The sequence below is a fragment of the Leishmania panamensis genome (genome assembly GCF_000755165.1).
Source record: "Leishmania panamensis strain MHOM/PA/94/PSC-1 chromosome 20 sequence".
Classification (NCBI taxonomy): Eukaryota; Euglenozoa; class Kinetoplastea; order Trypanosomatida; family Trypanosomatidae; genus Leishmania; species Leishmania panamensis.
The window spans coordinates 2,254,961-2,277,583 of record NC_025866.1 but is presented as its reverse complement, the minus strand read 5'-3'; the positions used below and the strand labels follow the sequence as shown (position 1 = coordinate 2,277,583).

Here is a 22,623-nt window from a genome sequence, read left to right as displayed (position 1 = left end):
GTGTGGCGCTGTGCGTCTCCCTCGCCCGCGCGAGCAAGGCGGGGGCCTGCCTTCATTTGGATAAAGGCGAGAGCACACAGCGGAGGGACAAAAGGGGGGAACGCGCGGTTGTGCTTCGTGTAAGTGCCCCTCTGCAGACCTCCTCTTCCCCTCTTTTTCCTCTTCTGTGCCCCATTGTGCCTCGATTCTCTCCGCCCCGTCACGCTCTCAAGCTCGCTCGCCCTCCCTCTCTCCCTCTCTCCCTCTCTCTCTCTGCATATGTGTCAGGAGAAAAAACTACTGAGAGGGACAGGCGGATGGCGACGATGGAATGGACGAGAGAGAGAGGGGGGAGGGGGGAAGGGGGGCATGACCGCTGCCAGAAAAAAAAAGGAGTGAACCACCTACGCAGCATTCGTATACACGCACACACGCACGGGCAAAGATGGGAAATAAGAGAGAATAGAAAAGCGAGTCCGTGGTGGAAGTCACGGGAGACAAGGCAAGGATAAGTATGAAGGCAGCAATGGGAGGTGGAGGTCCTACAAGCGCAAGAAGACTGCGAAAGAAACGAACTAATGAGACGAGGAACGAGCGAGGGAGAAGAAATGCGCAGTAAAGAGGAGGATGTAAAAGGGCACGACAGAAAGGTGGCGAATACCCCCCAATCTGATCCACTTACACACACAGAGAAACGCACAGACAGAGACCCGAGAAAAAAAAATAAAAAACAAGCAAAAGAAACGAAAAAGAGAGGACAACAGCTCAATACAGTAAAATACGAAGAATATTTGCCCACGCACACATAAGAGGGGCGGAATGGGGGAGAGAAGAAGGAGTGGAGGAGAAACATCCTGTACATCACTCTACTAGTAGTGAAAGCGAGTCGGTGGAAATGGTAGAGGGCTAACAAAGGAATCGAAGCGATAAAAAGAGCTTTGGAGAAAAATAAAGAAAAGGAAAGAAACAACGGAGGCATACACACAAATACACATGAACGCACTCGAGGAGAGAGGGAGAGAGAGAGAGAGAGACAGGCGTGGAGAGACTGCGAAGGAGGGAAAGAAAGGACTAGATGTACGTGGATCAGTCGGAGAGCCAGTACACATTCACACAAGCACATACATGAGATGCAGGGAAATACGGGGAAATGTATGGTAAGGGAAAAAAACGAGCACAAGGGCAGCGGAGACACAGCATCCCGCCTATACCATGGACTGGCACGCATGCACCTGGGTACGTTGCTGCCCTCTCCTCGTTTCCGCTATGCCCTGCAGCACCTTTCATTCCTTCACCTCCACACTCCCCCCCCCGCCGCCGCCGCTGTAGCAGCCACCGATCCGTCCCGGGTCCTTTTTCTCGCTCCGGCTGCGTGCCTCTGTGGTAGCTGCCGTCTTGACCGTCGCCGTGACTCTCCCGCGCCTTCCCCCGTGCCAGTCTTACTTGCAGGTATGTATCTGTGTGTATATGTGTGAAGATGCGCGCTGCAGTTGAAGGTCTGAAGCCAGAAGAGAAATGAAAGATGTTGGAAAATGATGACCGCTCCGCCGGACACACGGTTGTGTGCTCTTCCCTATCGTCAGCGCTATCATCGCGCATCCTCTCTCCTTCACTTGACGCTAGAGAGAGAGAGAGAGGACGCGCGATAATGATGATGATGATGAGGCAAACCCCCACACGCACAGCAAACCTAAAAGTGTGCACGTGCGTTCTGGCGAAACAAAAGAAACGACAAAGGAGGAGACACATAAACACAAACAAGGGCAGTTTCGATCATGTGGCAAAAATGGCAGAAGTGATGAGAGAGAGAGCTGTAAGAGACATGTGTATGCGTTGCGCATGGTGTTGAGTGAATGAGTGAGAATGCGTGTGTGTGGGTGTGTCTACATGGGGGAGGGCAAGTGGGCAGCCTGCAAAGAAAAGAAGAAGGCTGAATCTTTGAAGACCCAAGCGTGCTCACGAAACACAATGAAGAAATAGAAATGGGAAGAGGGGGAAAAAATAGAACGAAGAAAGCACAAAGAAAAAAGTCAAGGGAACAAACAAATACATACAAATGGGGGAGGGGAAGTGCGCCGCCGCCATCGTCGTCTTTCTTTTCTTCGCGGGGGGAGGGAGGGGGAGAGAGGGAAAGGGGGGGAGACAACAGACAGCACAAGACACGGCAGGTCACAACCAAACAGAAAACGAGGAGGACTGTGTGGTGCGGGACTGGGAGGCAAGGAGAAGCGGAGACACACACACACTCCCCCCAGATTGAAAGGGAGTGGACAAGAGAGAGAGAGGGAGACACACACCACCCCTAGTCAGCCACCTTCACTCCAAACAGACAGAAAGGCACGTACGCCATCCACACCGACCCTGGCACTTGCACAGGCGTACGGTTGGGTGTGTGGGGGGAGGGGATGAATGGGTGTAGAATAACGTGAAGGCGGAGAGGGGAAGAAGAAAGTTGAGCTGAGGGTAGACGAGAGTGCTTCAGAAGTGAGTGAGAGAGAGGTCCCGAAGAGAGAAAAACGAAAGCCCCAACCCCGGCTCGACCCCACCCTACTAGCATATTGATCCCGTTCTCCCTCACACTCCTTAGAAACCCCCTCTTGACATTCACCCACGAGTGCTTCTGTTTGACCGCGGCGTTGCACCCTACCTCAATGGTCATGCCCCCCTCTGCAACTCCCCTCCCCTCTCACTCATCCCTGAAGCACTCTTGTCTACTCGCTGCTTTTTCTTCCTCTTCTTCGATTCCCTTTTGGTTTTTCTCTCTATTTCTCCTTCTCTGCCTGGCGCTGGCGGTACTCCTCCGAGAGCGGCAAGGCATCCATCTTTGACTTGAAGCCGTTCACACGGCCCTCAATGAATAGCTCCGTCTCGCATGGATACACCACCACGGAGCCTACCCACTCCCCGTTCTCTTGCTGTTCCAGCTTCGTCTTGCCGAGAGCCTTGATGTCGCAGTCCTCGTTGAAGGTGACCAGCACGTGCATTTCGTACTGCGTCGTGTCGTTGTAGTATGCCCACTGCTTCTTCTTCTTGTTCACAATGCGGAAGAGTAGTCCATTGTCCTTCTCGAAGCCCTTCGTCACCTCATCACCGACGAATGTAGGCTTTCCGTTCACGTAGGTGACGCTGCTGCCCTCAGAAGATGCACCACAGCCCATTCTGACGAAATATACGCGCGTGCGCTGAGTGGGAGGTAGTAAATGAACGGTATTGAAACCGAAGAAAGCTTTCGAGAGAGAGAATAGGATAGGAAATAAAAGATGATGATGAATATATGTGAACTGAAGAAACCCACAAGGCAGAGAGAAGAGAGAGGGGAGTGGGGGGTGTATGGGTGTATGGATGTAAAGTGATGGCAAAGAGAGCAAACAGAGACGACAGACTGTTGAGAGGACGCCACGGAAGATGAAAGGGGTTGAAGGGAGAGGCAAAGACAAAGTGGTGGTTCGAATGTGCACAGCGCAATTCGTTTTTTGTTTTGTTTTACGCGCACGCATGTGTGCGTGTGGATAAAACGCGGTGGAGGGAGAGCACATGTGACGTGTGTGTGTGTGGAGGTGGGTGGGTGGGTGGGTGTACATTGTGCGAGGAAGACACGGACAGAATGGGGAAAGAGAAAGAGGGAGACAAAGTGCGTGGATGTGAACGAAGAAGGTAGAGAGAAGAACCGAGAGAGCCCCTGCGCAGCTGAATCCCTTCGGCAGCGGCTGCGTTGCAAGCTGCAGAGCATGGAGACCAGTATGGAGACATGGAGAGAGGCTGGCCGTCGTATTTGAGTGAATAGCTGATGGAGGCATGGAGGGATGAGAAGAGAAATTGGCTTTCACAGAACGACCTGGTAGCAACATTGTTGAGCTCCACTCCTTGCTCCTCGAAGTCAGCGGTGGCGCACTGATAAACTATAACGAGGGCGATGGGAATAGGGAAGAAAGGTGGATAGAGAGTCAGTGACGCCGATAGACAAAGCGGTAGTAGTAGTAGTAACAAAGAAATATATCTATATATGTGAATGAACAGAGAGAAAGCTGCCGCACACCGGTGCGTCGACCTCCCTTCCTCTCTTTGCACTTCTGATATCTTCAGCGCAGTAACACCAAGCGACTACACACGCGCGTCATGCTTGCAACACAGCAAAGGGAAAGGACGAGGGAGAGGGAGACATTGGCACACGTCTGTGAGGGGAGAGAAACACACGCACACAGGCGCGCGGGCAAAAGGCAGACAACATCATAAGGGAAGGAACGAGGAAATGGAGAAACAGAGGGGGGGAGGGAGGGAGTTGAATAGAGAGAGAGAGAGATGATGATGATGATGCACACGGCATGTAGGGAAAGAGAAAACGAGTCGCTACATGGAAAACAACGCACAAAAAAGGGGGACACGCGTGCATAATGCGCCCCTCCCCCCTCCCCCTCCCCACGCCTTGCAGCAACGTGGCTATTGCGGCCATACGCTTTGCGTCGTGAGAAACCCACACGCATAGACACATATCTGCTCACATGTTAGCACAGCTTGTGACTCAACGTGTGCCCTTGTGGGTATGTGTGTATGTGTGGGTGTGTGGGTGTCAGTGCGTAGGTGCGTACGAGAACGCTCCAACAAAGCACAGACAGACACCAACGTGATAGAGAGGGGGGAAAGAGGGATAGGTGGCACTCAGGCGACTCGCACAAGCGGACGAGCCTTCCACGTAAACGCGCAGCTAAAAAGGTGTAAAGCCCTCATAACAATGGAAGTACATTACAGATGCACATATATGCACACACGTGGTCAAACGGGAAAAGCGGGGGTAGCGATGGGGTGGGGCTATGGGAGGCGACACGATAACGTGCTGCAGCACCTACATAAATCTGCCACCGCCGGCTTCACTACAGGACAGCAACAACAGTGGCAAACAGCAAAAGCGTTCCATTTTGCTCCTCCATAAATGGCGCCCCGATACAAGCATCTGGCGCTGGTGTCTTGAGGTCATCGTTCTCTTCATATGGTTGCACGCAGCGCGGCGGAACTTCACACACGTGTGCGCATATTTAGACGCACATCTACGGCTGATGCAGAAGAAAACGTGCACCCCACACACACACACACACACATACACACGGTCAGCTCGCTTTCATTCCCACTTTAGCCAGATGATTGCCGCTGTTGTCGCCCATGACGGGGTAGGCGTCCATATTCGACTTGAAGCCTTCGATTTTCCCCTCTACAAACATCTCCGTCCTGCCAGGCATCACCATGACAGTGGCAACCCACTCGCCCTTCTCCCTCTCTAACTTTGTGCTCCCGAGTGCGGTTAGCTCACAGCCAGTAGTGAAGATGACCTTGATGACCATGTTGTACTGCGTTGTGTCGTTGTAGAAGGCCCACGTCTGCCCCCCCTTCTTCTTCTTCTTAACGATGCGGAAGAGAAGACCATTGTCCTTATCAAAGCCCTTCACCACCTCATCGCCCTTGAAGGCGGGGCTGCCATTCTTGTACGTGACCCCTCGCTTGGTGGAGTTTGAGCCGCCCATCTCTCACCTTCACTTTTTGTTTAATGGGTAGTAAGAGTCCACTATGTGAGGCCCTCACCCAATAAATATGAAAAAAATGTGCAACACGCCTCGCTCTCACCCGTTTGGGCTTGCCGTTGCCGTTGTCGAAGCTGCTCCGACGCCCACTCACAAGGACAAGAGACGCAGCGGAGAGTAGGAAATTGCTGGTGCTGACATCGAATCCGTCGTTGTCGTTGTGCACCGCAGAAAAGAGAGGGGAAGGGGGGAAGGAAAGAAGGAGAGGGATGACAAAACGACTGGGGATGGGTGGGTCGGGTGGCAGAGAGAGAACTCAAACAATAGAGAGAGAATAGGGAGGACGTACATGCCGTTGCTGTCCTTGCTCGACGCTTTTTTTGTGGTTGCTGTCTTTCTCCATGCTGAATGAGAGGCGCACACAGACGCATGCGTGCTCGACAGTCGAACGTGGGGGAGAGGGAGAAGTGCTCAAGGGGTGTGCTTTCCTTTTCGTCCTCCATTTTTTTTTTGCTCCCCTACAGTCCAGAGTTCGGCTTCTCTTTCGATGAAAAATACGCCAGAGAAACGGAGGGGGAGGGAAAGAGGAACCATGGCGCCCAAGTCACTGAGTGGTGGTGTCCCCAGTCAATCGTACATCCATGCGTGCCTGTGTGCGTGTCCATCCCTTTGCGCGCTTCTCGCCGTCGAGCCTACTCGTCCTCCACAATGGCGCCGCTCTGGTCGCCGCTAGTGTCGAGCGCCTCGGGGGAGACAGAGAAATCCACCGCCATGGTGCGATTGCTGTAAACACTGGTCATCGTGCTGGGGAAGAGCTGACCTGAGTGATAACTCGACTAGGGTACCAGCGTAGGCAGCCTCGAGCTCCGGTCGGCCTCGTAGCCCGGCGCACTGCCCTCTAGTGCGATGCCCAGCGACGTCTCACCTTTACTGAAGCCTGGATGCGGGTATGGAGATTGAGGGTAGCGACAGCGCTGCATCTGACACGTGGTCCGGAGCCACGCGCCATCGCCCGTTACCTGAGGAAGTTAAGTCGGCGTTGGGGGAGGTTATGACGACCTTACCGCAGCCTCGTCTGCCACGTTGTCGTCGTCGACCTCAGCACCCTTGTCACTGCCATCGACGACTTGCGCTTGCTGGATCCTGGCGCTGTGCTTACTAGCCACATCACAGTTTTGGTGGAAGGGAAGGAGCGGTGGTATGTGGGATAAGGGGGTGGAGCCTGTGGAGAGAGGGGTTGGGTGAGAAGTGAGGGAGCGAGCACAAGCACACAATACGCAAGGAGAGAGGCAAGAAAAACGACAGAGAGGCGGACGCTTACGGCACGCGATCACAGGAAGAGGAGGGAGAGAGCTGATGAAGTAATCCCCAGCTGCAGTGAGAGAGAGAGAGAGACACACGCCTACACACACGCAGAGAGTACAAAAATACAAGTAGAGCAGAGGAGGGTGCGAGATGAAAAAGGAGCTTGAAAAAAATGGGATAAAGGGGGGGAGGCGAATGCGCGAAGACGTGGGGGTAGAGAAAGAGCGCCTAGCGGAACCACAAAGGTGTGCGACTGTGTGCGCAGGCGTGTCTGGATGTGTGTGTGGGTGTGCTCTTAGGGGGGAAGATTACATCCGTGATGGAGTGCACGATACAATACACGAAGAGAGGAGTAAGCATAAGAACAGAGGTAGCAGTGGAAGGCAACACTGCCTGGAGAAGGCGAGGGGGTTGCGTAAGCGCTGAGAAGTGGTGGAAGAAACGGCGACTCTGGCAGGGACAAGCGCGCACACGAAACATCGAGTGTGAGACCACTGGAAGAAGATACAGTGGTAAGTGACGTCCGCCTCAAATGCTGATCGAGTCTGCAGAGCATCCCCGCAGTCTCAGCTGTCTCTGTGTAAGGGGCTGCGGGGATGCTCGAGTAGTTATGCTTTGGTGTTCAACGGGCGTTTCTGCTCTTGTACACCGCGACCTATACAGTTGGGCAGGAGGCGGTTGGATGAATAGATATGTGGGGGGTGCGTAGTGCAGAAGCCTCTGCAACCCCCGACAGACGTCAAAGGTGCCCTCACCCGTCTGCGTGTGACTGGGCCTTTATTGGGGTGAGGGAGGGAAGAAGACACACAGACATACGTGCACATAAGCACAAACGATCATTACGCGCAGGTTAGGCACTACTCAGGTACACAAAGAAGGACACGCGTCACTTAAACAAAAAAATTCAACACAAAACTCCGCAAACGCGAGGTAAGGGAGACTGCGCGGTGAGAAGCAGAAGACCCGAGGCCAAAGGGCGCCCCTAACAAAACGCAGAGGTGCACAGAGGAGGGGGTGCGAGCAGTGCCCCCTCCCTCCTCACCCCATCTTCGCTTTCTTCGCTGCCGCCTCTTCACTGTTGCCCGCGCCAGTCTTGGCAGCACCAACGTCGCGCATGGCGGAGACGGGGTCGTTGTGAACAAGCAGTTCCACCATCGACAACAGCATCTTGCGGTCATCCATCTCCGCCTCCCACTCCTCAATGGCGTCCGCCATGGCGTCGTCGTCCTCCTCATCCATCTCCTCGTCTTCCTCCGGGTGGGGTGGCATCTCGCTGAACACCTCCAGCACGCTGGGGCCCTGCGTCGAGGAAAGAGCGGAGGCGGCCGAACCACCGTTGCTCGAACGCGGGCGCTTGCTGCCTGGGGCAGCATCATCTTCCTCGGTCTTCTCGTCGTCGCCAAGCCGTGGCCCGTGCCCGTCCTTCCACGTCACACCTGAAAAGCACCAACCCTCCTCCACGTGCGGTACCTCATCCTCCTCATCCGACTCGCCATCCAGCATCTCAACCTCCTCGGCCCAGAGCTCCGTCTCCTCGAAAAATGGATTTGGCCTGAAGCGCAGCGTGATGCGATGGCCCTTCTCCATATACACCACCTCGATGTCCTCCAGATACGTCTTGAGCAGCTCCTCATCGTACGGCCCAAGGAAGTGGGGCGTAGTCGTCGACTCGCGGTCCTTCATCTGCAACTGGGTGATGAGCGCAAGCGCCCAGAAGTTTGCAGGCAGCTCCTTCTTCACCATCAGCTCCGAAACGGCTTCACGGCGCGCCGTGAAGATCGCATTTCTTCTTTTGTTGTACTTCATATAACACGCCTCCACCTCGGTGTACATCTCCTGCTGGAGGCTATCCAGCTTCGTCTGGATTTCCTTCGCCTTCTCCATCCTTGTAGGCCTGCTGGCTTCGGTGTGTGTGGGGGGGGGGGGGGTGCAGTGCACTGAAATGAGAACCCACAGACCACGATGTGTGTTGTCTTGCGGGGTGACGTGAACAAACGCTTAGGGGGATGATGATGGTAAGGGCCAGCTGTGGGGAAGGGTAGTGGAGGGGAACGACTGCGTGCGTACGCGCGTGTGTGCTCTTGCTGGGGCTGCTGTAGTAGTAGCCTTGTAGGGAGAGGCGTGTATGCGTGTGAGCACAATGGGGTTGAGGCAGAGAAGATGGCGATGCCAAGCAAGCAGTGACGACTCGCCCAAGCCGTGTCCGCGAGCAAACGCCCGATAGGGAGAAAGAAAGACGCGACGGAGGGACAGTGAAGATATGCATGATGTGTGTGACCAAATCTTGGTGAAGCACTAACAGCAACAGGTGTACATTCATAGCGTGCACGTGGGAGCAGAGGCACATGGAAGTACAGAGAGAAACCTTTAGAAGGCAACTCTTCCTTTCCTCCTCTTCGCTCTCGCACCGAATGAATTCGGCTCGGGTGACTGGAGAGAAAAGTCAACGCGCTCAACAAGAACTCCTGTCCGCCTTTCCACTCGCCACGCGCACTCTAGGGTGGGAAAACAAAGACAGAGAAACAGAGCTGCACACATACATGCGCATCTCAGTCACCCCCTCCCCAAGGTCAGTGCGAGACTGAATATTTTTTTTTATTTAGGGGGTACGCTTGTGAACGTGCATATTTGTTTACTGCTCATATGATCAAAGCTGGAGTTCACTGGTGCTCATGTGGTAATGCCGGGGAAGTGGTGTGAAAGGATGGAAGAAACGATACACAGGCAGGCACATACTCGTCCTTTTTTCTCTCTTTGTTTTCCAGCTTTGTGTGCCCACGTCAGATGCACAGACGCGCGTAAAGGCGCATTGGCATTCGTCTTAGCTCACGTCTCTCCGCACCCCATCCACTCTCTCTCTCTTTGGCATCTGCCTCCTCATTTGCTTCCCCCCTCCCTCCCTCCCTCCCTCCCCTGCCGCTCCCTGATGATCGCCTCACCTCCCAGGTGCGTGTGAGCACATGAGAGCACCACTGGGGGAGGGGGGAGGAGGGGGGGGGAGAAAGAGAGAGAGAAGAGTGGAAGTGAAGACGTAAGGGCTACATAAGACACAGGTGACATGCGTGTGCGTGTGTGCTTGTGAACGGCATTGGCACTCAATGGGCACGTGCACTTTTTTTCCCCTTTTCCCACCGACATCCCCACCACCACCATCCGCCTCCCCCCTTATCAGGAGAGACAAGGAAGAACAAGAGGGAACAAGAAAAAGGAGAAACGAGGTAAATACACAACAGAGCATCCGACACGCACACACAGAAGCATTACTTACATGCGTGTGCACACTCGAGAGGAGAGAGCGAAAGTGATGAATTACAAGGGCATGACCAGAGGGAGAGAGAAAAAATCAATAAATAAAACGACACTGGAAATGGCAAAGAAGCTGTGGTGGAAGAAACATAAATTTAGAGGAAGAGGAAGGGAGAAAGCATGCGCCTACGAGCACAGACACACACACACACATGCATGCATGCATACATACACGTCAAAGGGAAAGCGAAGGCGAAGCGAAAGAAGAAACAGAACGGAATCACAACTTCGAGTCACCAGAGACGGAAAGAGCGAGGAATGCTGATGGCATGCCCTGGGTCCATGCATGCATGTGTATATATGTGTTTGCCGCTTAATTTATGTTGCTGTTGCGCTGCTTGTCTGTCTTCCCATTTTCCGCTTCTTTGAGCATCGTTGAAACCAGTAAGATCAAAAAAAGCTGACGCGGAACGTGTAGAACAAATTCGAAGAGAAAAAAGGGAGGAAGAGAGGGAGGGTAGACACAATGTGGCCAGACACACACGCACGCACACACAAACATACACGTGCATACATGCACAGACGCGCACACATAGAGGCAGAGGCACCGCTACACAAACACCGACTCGCACGGGCACACCTAAAGAAAAAAAAGAAGCGAAAAAAATGAGGAAGTCGAGATGCAGACTGCAGCGCCGACAGGGATGAAGGGGGCACGTGGTGGGAGGGAAAAGAGACGTTGACGTGACCGAGTTTACACACACACACTGCTTACCCCTTGATCAGTGGGCACGATCCTTCATGTGTGCACACACTTTCTTCCGAATTGAGAGCAAATAACAAGACAACGAGCCAGAGAGGAAAAGGGAGAAAACAAAATGGCGCAGTCTCATCATCACACTATCATGATGACTGTAGCATCACCTGTGTGGGCGCGGAGTGTGTGAAGGGGGTACCCCGAGGAGAGAGGGGAAACTGGACTGCCTCTATGCATGCGTGTGCGGTGCTGCGGGTGGTTGCGTGTTGGAAGAAAACAGGGAAGGGCGAGGCAGGAGCACAGACAGAGGCGGTCGCTCGCTTTCCCTCTCTGCATAGTGAAGAGGGGTGCCACAAGAGAGAAAACAAAACGTATGGCAGAGGGAAAAGAAAGCGGCAAGGAGGAGGAAAGGGGGGAGTCAAACCAGCAAACAACCAAGCGGGAGATGTGAGGCGGCGTGTAGACGCACAACGCATCCATGCACCCGCCTATGAGCCGCAAGAGACATCAACAGAACAGAAGAAATAAAACAACAGTAAAAGAGACTTGAAGGGATTTTTCGTTTTCATTTTTCTTCGCGTAACAAGTCGGCTATATGGAGGAAGAAGGGGGGAAGAGATGGGCGCGCCTCCTGCAAGGAGGGGGCTGAGAGGGAGACAAGAAAAATGTGTGTGTGTGCGCTTAACGCACATGGGGAAAGTGGCTGAGGGCGTATGAGCGCGTTGGCAGAGCACAGCAGGAAAGACGCGAAAAAAAAAGGGAAAGAGACACTTCGGCCAGGGAAGCTGAGTCGCACAAGACGCATAGGGAGACGCGCAACAGCACAGGCACATGCACGTATACACACAAAAAGAAATTTCACAGCCTGAAAACATGTGCGTCAGCGGACGTGCTTGAGTGGACGCGTGGGTGTGTGTGTGGGTGGGGGGGGGGGTCGACCTTTTCGCGCCCTGCTCCCCTCCACTCGCTGCACTACGTCTCTCGCTCTTTCGCTCGGCCCATTGCACATTTCGACCGCACCTTCTTCCGTTCGTTCACGTTTTCAAGTATTTTTCCTCCGATATTTGTCTATTGCGGGTTGCTGCCGAGCTCGTCTCCGTTCTCAGCCTCCCTCGCAGCCTTCTTGGCCGCCTTCTTCTCCTCCTTGCGGCGCTCCTTGTACTCCGTCGTCAGCAACACGGCGTTCACTACCGAGGTAAAGCCTACCACATCACCCTGGATGAAGGGCTCCGTCATGCACGGGTAAACAATCGTCTTGGCCACCCAGCCGCCATCCGGGTCCTCGGAGAGGTACGTGTTGCCTAGCGCCTGGAGGTTACGCGAATGGGGGCCAAACGTCACCTTCACGTGGAACTCGTACTTCTTCGAGTCGCTGTAGAAGCCCCAGCACTTACTCTTGCTGTTCACAAGGCGGAAGAGAAGGCCATTCTTCTCCTCAAACACTGGCACCTTCTCGTCGTGGGAGAAATTGACGGGGCCATCGTAACGGAACTCACCCTGAGCGTACGACTGCTTGTTCCCCATGGCTTCTGACGTACGCGCGCGTGTATGTCTGTGATGTGCGGGGATGTGCGCTGTTTCTTAGAAAACAAAAGGTACAGACCCGAGTAAGCAGTGCAAGAGAGATTGCTGGTGATGAAAGAGCGAATGAGGTGAGCAGCAACTTTGAGATGCCTCTCGGATGCGGAAGTCTCAACTTGAAAAAAAAAATGTACAAAGACACACTAAGACGGGGAGGGGGTGATGGAGAGAGCACGACAGATTAGAGCACGTAATAGAGAGTGAGAGGACGAGTAAAACAGAGAAAGAAAGAAAGAAAGAGCAGCAGCAGTAACTTCGGGGAATAAATGAGTGCATGAATGGGGAGAAGAGCAGGCGACCCCGAAGATGATTTGTTGCGCTTATCTTGTATGTATCCTCGTCGCTGAGACCGCAACGGGAACTGCAGTAGCCAAAGACAGACAGACGCGCCACACTCTCCCCTGCACACCCTGTAAGCAGATGTGTCTACATGATGGGGCCTCCAACTTGATGAAGTGCAGGAGAGAGGGAAGCCTACGGACCGAGGCTTACACGCACAAGCATACGGCCACGAAGGGTGCATCGTCGCCGATGATCAACCTCGACGTGAGGGCTTGCGCACGCCAGCGGCTTTGCATGTATAGGCAGGTGTGTTTCTTCGCAACATGACATCGGAGAAAGAGGAGGACTACAAGAACATGTGGAGGTGGCGGGTGATGAATGAGGCAGGACGGGAAAAGAAGAAAGATGGGCAGTGAGAGGAGAGGAGAGTTCATAACAGCAGAGACTCCACAAGGGGGAAAGGGGTCAGAAAAAAAATGAGGGGTCGTAACTTTTCTCTCTCACTAACCACGCGCACATATGCACACAGAGAGAGAGAAGCCGCCCGCTTCCCAAAACAGAACAAAAAATTAAACACAAAACATGAGCACATGGAATCAACGAATAAAGACGGAGAAGACAAGGCCCGACGGAGAAATCGGGAAGAGCACTAAACAAGGTCAAGAAAGACAGACAGACAAGGACGAACAGCGCGCAAGGGGGTAGAGAAGTTGTCAACTGCATTCAGAAACCGTCCCAGCTGCACGCAACTTGCTGCTTCTACGGCTGTGTTGGGAGTGCGGCACAGAATAATCATCGATGAAAAGATCACCAGAGCAGGGAAGAAGAGGCTGAAGATTCCCCTCGCTTCTCTGTCCTCTCCCTCCTTGTTCTGCGTTTCTTCACTCGTATGAGGGGAAGTACCTTCCTCAACACGCCCATTCTCTGCAATGGGAGGTGAGCCAAACGCCCCTCAACCCCCTCCCGCCCCTACCTTGTCAGAGACCTACTGCGTCGCGCCAAGCAGCGCTGGACATGCGGTACAGCAACGCGCCAGCTCGGTCATCGGTGCACGGCCTCTTGTCCCAAGCTCCGCCCATCCAGCCACCCGTTCCGCAGGCCGCCTCACAGCCGCTCCCCTTCTGCTGGTCGCCACCGCCAGGCGTGGCTCGGCATTGGCAGGGGGTAGGGGGGGCTGCCTGGCTTCGCCACACAGAGAGTGGGGGCACTGGGCCCTGAGAGGTCACGCGCTGAGGGGTGTCCCAGCCCCGCCGACATCAGAGGAAGGGAAGGGGGTTGAAGAAAACGAAGGTACAGGAGAATGAAAGGAAAGGGGTGGCAATGGAGAAGTACTCACGCGCATGCGCCACCCGACCGAAATAGGTGACGCAGCAGGTAAGCAGAGACACGTGCACGTATGCTAATATATCCCAGGCGTTACCTGTTGCATCCGCGACCACGGAGAGACAGCGGGCGCCAGAGAAAAGAGAGGAAGGAATAAGCGAACGAAGCTTGCCACGTCTGGGTGGGGCTGTGGGACGTGCGAAGCGCTACAACTGCCGTGCACACACACACACCTTACAGTGTGAGCAGCGGGGGAGAGGTACTGAATGGTTGTGGAAGAACAGAAGTGGCGAGGCTCACGCCGCAGCAACGGCAGGCTCGAATCTGCCCGTCTTGAAGTCGAGAACCGAGCACCTCCACATGTACCCCTTAATGGGTCCCTCCACGAAGGCTACAGTGGCACCTGCCGGCACGGCCACCTCCGCCTTCACGCGACCGTTGTCGAGAGGTTCGAGTTGTACGGGACTCGCCGCATCCTCTGCAGCCCCGTGCGCGCGCGCCGCGCGTAGCGCCTCTGCGTGGAAGAAGGTCGCCTCCACTGTGGCGTCGCTCTTGCTATCGTTGAAAATGGTCCAGCGAGTCTCCTCCACCGCCGGCGCCTTCTTCTCGCCTTCCTCAGTGCTGCTCTCTTCGCCTTCTGGGTTTGAGTGAGGGCACGGCTTGTGGAAGGGCGGGGTGATCAGCAGGAAGATACTCGCTGTCTCGCCGTACATGAAAACCAGCTTTGCCGTCGCGTCCTCCTTGTAAGGTCCGAGCACCTCTGGGTCGATGGCGGCGAAGCGCGTCTTCATGCCGATGGAGAGGGCCTTTACCTCTTGGTTGGAGGCATGTGCATCGGCATTTTGCGCACTGGAGCCGCAGCCCATGTTTTCCCGCTTTGACTGGTCGATTTGGGCCTGACGGAGGGCGACTATAGAGAGCGTGTATGTGAGGCGTGTGTTGTAGTGGGCTTGCTGTAGGTGGCCCGCGATATGTATACTCTGAAGGAATGATGTGTTTGTGTGTCGCAAGAGGTGCTGCTGGTGCGGTTAGGCTGTTCCGTCTCCCTTTCGTCGGGTACGCGCGTGATAGAAGACTGAAGGGGGAAAGAGAATAAAGAAGGCGGTGATTGAGCGCAGACGCGGATGAGAGGAGTGTGGGGAGAGGGACGTAGAAACATAAATGACTTCCGTTAACGTGTGCGTGTAGAGTTGCGGTGGCAGCGGGCACAACCATGGCGAGAGAGGGGGGGAGTAGAAGAAGGGGAAGTGAAGGAGGCAGGGCCCCCAACGCGGCAGAAATGTCAGTCCAGAGGCCATGTGTTGCACATCAGCTGAATGTGTAGGGAGGAGTCGCAATCCGTATATAAAAACTCATGAAAAATGATGAGGGAGATGAGCCAGTAATGCTTGAAGGACCTCGCCTCACCTGGAAGTGTGCGGTTATGCAACTGGGATGATGCAGTTGTGGCAGTAGCCTTGAGCTGCTTGGCTGCGCATACACGCGACAGGGGTACAGAGAAGAATATCGGACGAAAATAAATACGCGCAGGAAGAGAGGATGGGAAAGGAATGAGGAAAGTCCCAAAGACAAACGCGATGCCGCGACCAACTGCCGCCACTCATTCTTAACGGCCCTCGTCCATCAGCACTGGACGCCCTTTCTTTTTTCGTTTAGCGCCTCCATTTCGCCACAAACAAGTCCACAAGCAGACGTCTGCAACCACAGCTCACCTACGCCACTGCTGCGCCACGGCTATGTCAAGGAGTCGGGCTGACCAACACCGTCTGGCGTCGCACAGCCCCAATGCTATTCCATTGCATGCTGCGCAGGCTAGGCCCAGGATGACGCTCGGCATAGCTGCAACGCATCAAAGACAGAAGAAAAGTAGGCGGGTGCGTATATTCGCTGGATTGTCCACACGGCTCGTGGTGTGCTGGTCCAACTGTTATCATGACCGCACATCACTTCGGCACAGCGTCAGCCCAGACCTGTCCCGCCGACACCAAGAGTGGGCACTAGACCCTGATACCAGAGTGAGGTGACCGGCATTACGAGGGAACACCAGCACGGCAACAGCAGAAGAGAGCGGTGAAAGAAAGAGTGACAAGGGGGGAGGTTGTGAAGGCATGAGAACAGAAAATGTACATGAAATGCCCCGCAGGAAACGAGAACGAGAACGAGAGAGAGAGACAAGCTGTGAGAGAGAGAGACGCGGATAGAAAATACGTTCCAGGGAAGAGAGGAGGAGTGAATAGATATAGATATGCACACCTGCACACCTGCACGCACATACACACATGCGCTGAGCCACAATCCGGACGTACAGCAGAAAAACAAAAAATAAATAAACGGTGGCAACATAATACGCGTAAGAAGAAAAAATGAAAAAATGAGCGAGCGAAGAAAAAGACAGAAAACGACACAGAGGAGCACCGACGTGACTGTCGTCATTCGCATCCGCGCACGTGAGATGGATGGTGTATGTGTCATGATATGTGCCTCTTGCTGTCCCTCTCTTCCTGTCAACTACGCACATGTAGTGAGAGAGGTATCATCCCTGCGCAGAGCTCTACGGATGGCAACAACGCACTACCAGTGTCTCTACATACACACACACACATGCAGGCATGCGTGGACAGATCCCCTCCCGCTGCACTGACCTCCACATAGCCCTTCTCGCTTCTACCGCGAAGGAAAGAGCCACACAGACCGATTTAGTTCCTATCACGCCTATGAATGTCCTCCCTCTTTTTCCTAGAAGGAGATGTGGAGGGAGGAGGTGCTGGTGCTATACAACTGGCCACCCTCCAAAGGGGCGTGACTGCGGGGTATAGAACAGTCCTTGTCCAAGTCGTCTATTAAGCTTTTGATGCCCAGCACTGGCAGCTCCAGTACCCCAGCTGCGTTACCCATCTCGCCTGCACGTGTGGCTGTAGTATCTGCTGCAGGCCACGCTAGAACAGCGGCAGCCGCTGCCGGCGCGTTGTAGCTAGAGGGGTTTCCGGCCCCCTCAGAGTGATTTTCATCATTGGCGCTCTTTTCCGCAGTTTTGCAGCGGCGCTGAAGTGACAGACGGTTCCAGTATGGCGCAGCAGACGTTTTCGCTGCTGCCACAGTCGCATCAGCAGCGTGCCCAGCGGAATCGGTTAGAGCTGTCGCTGAGGTCACAGAGATAGTGGACCGCCCCAAGTCGGGCGGCGAGACGTTCGGCGTGTCTGACGAGAGAGGTGGGATGAAATTGGCGTCTTTTGGTGTTCCTCTAGCAGCAGCTGTAGGCGGTGGCGCCATGGCACTGCCTGTGAGGCAAGCGGGGGCAAGACTGGATCCGTGCGCAGACGCGGCCCCGGCAGTCGTCTCTGTTGGTTTCGCCAAGAACATCAACTTGTGCCGGTACCCCTTTACATTCACCGATTCACCCTTCTTCTTGAGGTTGCGCACCAGCTCTGGTGTGAGCATGCGGCCCAGCACCGCGATGCTGGCTAACTTATCGAATGGAACGAGATGCGTGTCGATCTTGTAGCCCAGAACCTCACCCTCCGCCAAGTACACTGTCGCCCCTGGCGCAAGCACCACGAACACTTCTACAGCAGCCGCACCAGAGGCTCGCTTCTTGAATTCTGCAAGCTTTTCCTCCTCCATGGGTGTCTTGGGGGCAGGAATGGCAGCTGTCAATACCTCCACGGCCATCGGCTGCACCTCCACGTAGCTGCGAGTGCTGCTACACATGCTCTGCAGCTGCAACTTCATCTCCTTGGAAGAGAGGGAGGTGTGAGAAAGCGGAGTCGGACGGCAGCAAATCCGCAAGTCTCCAGGGACCGGCGTCGCTGCCGTTATGGTCCTGCCAGACGAGTCCATTGGTGTCTCCTCCCCAGGGATGAGGTTTTTCTGGTTCGTGGGCTTCTCCTCCGCCCGGTAGCACAACAGCGCCGAAACCTGCGCCTCGTGGGTCCTACTATCGTTGAACAAGAACCACCGCGTCCGTTGTGGCACGCGGAGGAGCGTGATGCGCGAAAGCTGCCGACGTATGCGCGGCGGGATAACACCATCACCGCCAGTGGCACCTACGTTCGGCAAGACTGATGCTACCGAGGTACTTTCCCTGCCTTGGCCTTCTTCAGGCTTGCGGAAATGACTCTGCTTCGCAAGCACGGAGCACATTGGGATGGTGACTAGTGGCGTGCCCTGCTTTCCTTCTATAGTCGTGTCGCACGCCGCATTACTTGAGCCAGCGCTAGACGGCGGTGGAGAAGCGAAGCTAGAGGTCAGCCCTTTGGGCCTTTTTGACGAAGCGAGCTGCGCGCCGTCACCGCCACTGTCGCTGGTGGGGCTGCGCCACCTTGGCATCGCCTCGCTGCGGTGCGGAGATGGTGGATCAGGGAGCAGTGCATCTCCCGCTGGGTGACTTCCCGCGTTTACGGAGGCATGGACCGGCGACAGCACCGAGACAAGCTTTGTTGCCGCCGCTCCGTTGTTGCCGCCTCGCAACGGTCTCGGAGTGCCAGCCACAGAGTCTTCACAACTGCCTCCCTCTCCTAGCGCCAGGGGTGTGCGGACGGTGCTGCTGAAGACGGAAAAGCTAAAGCCTTTCTTCACGATTTTCGAGCGTGGAGACGTCAGTTTTTCGGACATCTTTGAGGTGGCCAACTGCGCACCATCGCCGCCACCACCGGCCATGGCGTTCACTCCATGCTCATCGCCTGTCGACAGCGGGACGAGCCGGCCTTGCTCATCAACTGCGATGCTGAGAAGGAAGCACGAGCTGAGAGACGGGTGAAGGCTGGGATTCCTGAGGAGGTCATTCGCGGCGGCCACGGCATTCGCCTCCTCCCTGTCTGCGGTGCTATCGCCGCCACGCTTCTTCTTCTTGGCATCGGCAATAATTTGCGCTGCACATCTTTTCGAGTCCTCCGACACAACCGGCAAGCTGCGGAGCTGAATGACGCGTGCCATGCACCCGCCTTGCGGATGGCACAGCAACCCGTCTGGACCGCGTGTTGGCAGCGTCGATGCAGGAATGAGTTGCGCATTAGGCATAAAGTTGTAGAAGAGCGGACACGTCGGCAATGGCACGCCGGCGTCACCAGCGCTTGCCGTACTGGAACCAGCGCCCATAGAAACGACGTGAGGTGCGCGGTGTTGACTCCTTGACGGAGACAGTAGAAACAAGAAGGACAATACACACGGACAGAGAAAGAGGAGGTAGTGGGGGAATGACACAGGCTTACCGAAGTGCCCACAATGGAGTGGGAGCGAGAAGAGGGGAGCTCAAGGACGTACACAAGATGAGAGGCGGTGCAAGAGGTACGTACGCCGACAGGAAAGGAAAGGGGATAAGAGCAAGAGATCAGGAGCGAGGAAACCGCAGAGCGTTTTGTATGGATAGGCCAACACTGTCCACCTCAATAACGCAACCACGCGCACATCCACGCGTACACATAGATGGAGGTGCTCAAGAAAGAGAAAAACTGCCCCAAACGAGCACAGGGGCATATGCACACACGCCATCGGTGCACATGACCAGCAACGTCGTTGGCAGGCAAGGTACAGATATGAACCACCAAATCGTTTTTTGGGGGGCTTTCACAAAGGGTTGCCTTCATGAAGGCACATATAATTGTCTACCGCATCTTTTCTTTCATGTGTGTGTGTGTCTGTATGGGTGTGTATGCGTGTGGGTGTCGCCAGCCTGTCAGATGATGCAAGAGACACGTAGACATGCATAAGTGAGAATTCATACGCCTCACCGTTAAGTCAATAGTACCCTCTCCATATCATCATACCTACCCTTTTTTTTCCCATGACCTCCTCCGGTGCAACGGGTCAAGAAGCCAGTGCACCTCATCGTATTCCCCCCTCCCTTTCACCAAGCAAGTACGAGAGAGGAGAGTCTATGGAAACAGATAGAGGCGACGTGCTCTTGGAGAGAGAGAGAGAGACCCACACACACACACACACACAACACACAACACACAACACACAACACACAACACACAGAGAGACGTGTGAGTAACGAAGATGAAAAGACCCGCAAACGTATAAGGAGAGGAGGCCACTGCCTACAAACTCGAGAAGCAGAAGAAAAAAAACCAACTTGCCCATCCATCAGCGCATCCCACTCATGCACGCCTCTTCGACCAACAAGAAGGGGGATGGTGCCAGACAGCGATGGCACCGACACTAAACAAAGCGCACAAAGCTCAAAGCAGAGAAGAAAACATATATAACGAAGGGATACAGAGGGCGAGTCTGGAGAGAGGCGGAAACAGATGACGTGGTGAGGAAGAGGAGGAGGGTGGGAAGGCGAAAGGTGCACACCAAGAGAATGAAGGGTGTGGAGAAAGGAGAAAAATAGCAAGGCACGCTCACCATCCGACATTGACGCAATGCAAAAAAATAGCATGTATTCCGTGCGTGCGTATGTGGGTGCGTGGGTGTGTCTGTGCCGAGAGCCATATAGCGTCTGGAGAGGAGACGGGGGAGGAGGAGCAGAAAGACGACACAACAGCAGCGACACCAGAATAAGGGGGGGAGGGGGGCAAAAATCCTTTTTAGCGCAAAGAGAATCAGCCCAACATGCGTACGCGCGCAGCTCCATCATACACATACACCCTAGACCACCTGCGACGTCGTGCTCTCCGCGCCATCGTTGGCCTTGCGATCGACCGCACAAACCTCCGCGAGAAAATGTGCGTTGGTGTCCTAGGGCGTCACCTTCGTCTCAGCCGCACTGCAGCGGAAGGCGTCGCCGGAGTCACGGACTTCTACGCAGTTGCAGCGGTAGCCTTGGCCTCTTCCCCCGTCTCCTCTGCATTCGCCAGTGAATTCCCCTCAATGGGTGCGTCAGGGAGCGGTATCCATCGGGCTTTGGGCCTCATCATGCACCTCGGCTGCACGGCTGTCATGCTCTTAACAAGCATCCTGACGGCCTCCGTCGCTGTTACTGGGGGAGAATCGTGCCTGCATCAGAGTCGGAGATATCGTCCAGTGGATCCGCGGCGTAGCACGTAATAAAGCCGTTGTACTCACCGCGCATGAACTTCTGGGTCTCCCCTGGTGCCACATCCAGAACCAGCCGGCACTCGCCCGTCTCCTCGTTGAGCATTATCTGGCGCGTGTTGCCAAGCGCCTTGACAGAGCTCTCCGGGCCGAAGGTGACAGACACTCGCATCACGTACATCGTCGTGTCGTTGTAGAACGCCCACATATGTCGCTTGTTGTTCACCAAGCGGAACAGAAGGCCGTTCTGTGTATTAAAGCAACGGTAGATTTGTTCGACCGGGAACTCCGCTGCGGGGCCCGGGCCAGCGTAAGGCGAGCCTTTGTCCATCACACGCTGGTCCTGGTTCTCCTGCTGACGGAGCTTGGTAAAGAGTTGGTGTCGCCGATCGACAATAGCGCGCGGCTTCTCACTGGCAGCAACTGGCAGCTCATTAGCAGTGCTCGGCTGCTCGTAATTCCTTGTGAGCATCTTGGACTTTGATAGCTCCTCAGTGGACTCGGTATCAGCCGCAGAAAGCATTGACTCCGAGGTCGCGTTATTCTCGGTCGGCAAACTAGTGGCACATTGTTCTAAAGATGAGGTGAGCGCCCCACACACCTCCCAGTTCTCTTCGACTTCACGCGGAGGCGAAGCAGGCGAAGCACTGATGATGGCGGCGATGGGAGAGGCCACAGTTGTAGCCGGCGCATCGTCTAGATCGGGCACGGGCTGCTCTGCCGCTTCATGCTCAGTGTTAGAATCCTTTCTTAGCCTCTCGCCGGTGTTCTTGCTACCCTCACAGCCCATCTTGTGGTACGTGTTTGGCTGCTTTAGTCCAGAAAAGATGGACAAAAGGGAGTGAGAATGCGTGCGCCCTCGCCACTGGTCGCGATGCGTGCGTGTCTGAAGAGCGCGCGCAAGTAGCACGGGAGGGAGTTGGTGCGGGAAGCCGGGGTCGTCAAAGTACCAAAGCCACAGAGACCACCCCAATAACTGCCAAGCAAGGCAAGTGAGCCACGACTACCGTAATGAGGGGAGGGTGGAGAAAATCAAGGCAGAGTGCAAGCAGAGGGAAGGAGAGAGGGGGGACAGTGTCACAACAACGAGAATCCCACACAGCATAAAAGAGGAAATCTGTTTCACTCTGGTAAGAAAAGCAGCATTAGTACAGAGACGTCGCTTATGCGAGCGCACAGGCGCATGAGGAGGGGAAGGGACTATGTGAGTAAACTTCCCTTGAAGAGAAGGAGGGAGAGAGAGAGATGAAGGGTCCTTACGTACAATATACGGGGGGCACGCGTCTGAAGAGAGGAAAAATCGCTGGAGGAGAGGAGGTAAGGAAAAAAAGGCGCTGACAAATCCGTCGCCGTGGATCTTCGTGTGGAGGGGTGCGTGTGAGCGCTGAGGGGCTGGGCATGCGGTGCGTTCCACACACACCGGGCAAAGACGATAGAAGGGGAAGGAGTGTGCGGGGTTAAAGAAAGAAAAGGTAGCAAGAAAGACAGCTGCAACTGCAGGTTTGAATGGATGCATAACCATTACATGATGTGCAGACTCACGACAGTAGGCGGAGGGGGAGTGTATTGGCGTCGTTGGAAAATGCCGAGCTGCACTTCCTGTGGTGTGGCTCAACTCGCCGCAAAAGGCTTGGCAGGAGTTGTGTGCACGACTTTACATGC

The 22,623-nt window shown here is 54.8% G+C and overlaps 7 protein-coding genes across 7 annotated transcripts, besides 1 other annotated feature; all 7 read right to left on the bottom strand.

Moving 5' to 3' along the window:
* Positions 1-2,741: 2,741 nt before the first annotated feature.
* On the bottom strand, positions 2,742-3,137 carry SMP-1 (calpain-like cysteine peptidase, putative; the record flags this gene model as incomplete). The annotated part of the gene is made up of 1 exon (XM_010700446.1): positions 2,742-3,137. The coding sequence occupies one exon, from the start codon at positions 3,135-3,137 to the stop codon at positions 2,742-2,744; it is 396 nt and encodes a 131-aa protein (XP_010698748.1).
* Positions 3,138-5,081: 1,944 nt separating this feature from the next.
* SMP-2 (small myristoylated protein-2) lies at positions 5,082-5,492 on the bottom strand (the record flags this gene model as incomplete). Its single annotated transcript, XM_010700445.1, has 1 exon — positions 5,082-5,492. One exon carries the CDS (start codon positions 5,490-5,492, stop codon positions 5,082-5,084), a length of 411 nt encoding a protein of 136 aa, XP_010698747.1.
* A 2,340-nt stretch (positions 5,493-7,832) lies between these two features.
* Positions 7,833-8,678, bottom strand: LPMP_205480 (nucleosome assembly protein, putative; the record flags this gene model as incomplete). Its single annotated transcript, XM_010700444.1, has 1 exon — positions 7,833-8,678. The coding sequence occupies one exon, from the start codon at positions 8,676-8,678 to the stop codon at positions 7,833-7,835; it is 846 nt and encodes a 281-aa protein (XP_010698746.1).
* Positions 8,679-11,865: 3,187 nt separating this feature from the next.
* On the bottom strand, positions 11,866-12,321 carry SMP-4 (small myristoylated protein 4, putative; the record flags this gene model as incomplete). The annotated part of the gene is made up of 1 exon (XM_010700443.1): positions 11,866-12,321. The coding sequence occupies one exon, from the start codon at positions 12,319-12,321 to the stop codon at positions 11,866-11,868; it is 456 nt and encodes a 151-aa protein (XP_010698745.1).
* A 1,247-nt stretch (positions 12,322-13,568) lies between these two features.
* Positions 13,569-13,922: a repeat region.
* Positions 13,923-14,279: 357 nt separating this feature from the next.
* On the bottom strand, positions 14,280-14,849 carry LPMP_205460 (hypothetical protein; the record flags this gene model as incomplete). The annotated part of the gene is made up of 1 exon (XM_010700442.1): positions 14,280-14,849. One exon carries the CDS (start codon positions 14,847-14,849, stop codon positions 14,280-14,282), a length of 570 nt encoding a protein of 189 aa, XP_010698744.1.
* Positions 14,850-16,719: 1,870 nt separating this feature from the next.
* On the bottom strand, positions 16,720-19,077 carry LPMP_205450 (hypothetical protein; the record flags this gene model as incomplete). Its single annotated transcript, XM_010700441.1, has 1 exon — positions 16,720-19,077. The coding sequence occupies one exon, from the start codon at positions 19,075-19,077 to the stop codon at positions 16,720-16,722; it is 2,358 nt and encodes a 785-aa protein (XP_010698743.1).
* Positions 19,078-20,902: 1,825 nt separating this feature from the next.
* LPMP_205440 (hypothetical protein) lies at positions 20,903-21,751 on the bottom strand (the record flags this gene model as incomplete). Its single annotated transcript, XM_010700440.1, has 1 exon — positions 20,903-21,751. One exon carries the CDS (start codon positions 21,749-21,751, stop codon positions 20,903-20,905), a length of 849 nt encoding a protein of 282 aa, XP_010698742.1.
* Positions 21,752-22,623: the final 872 nt, after the last annotated feature.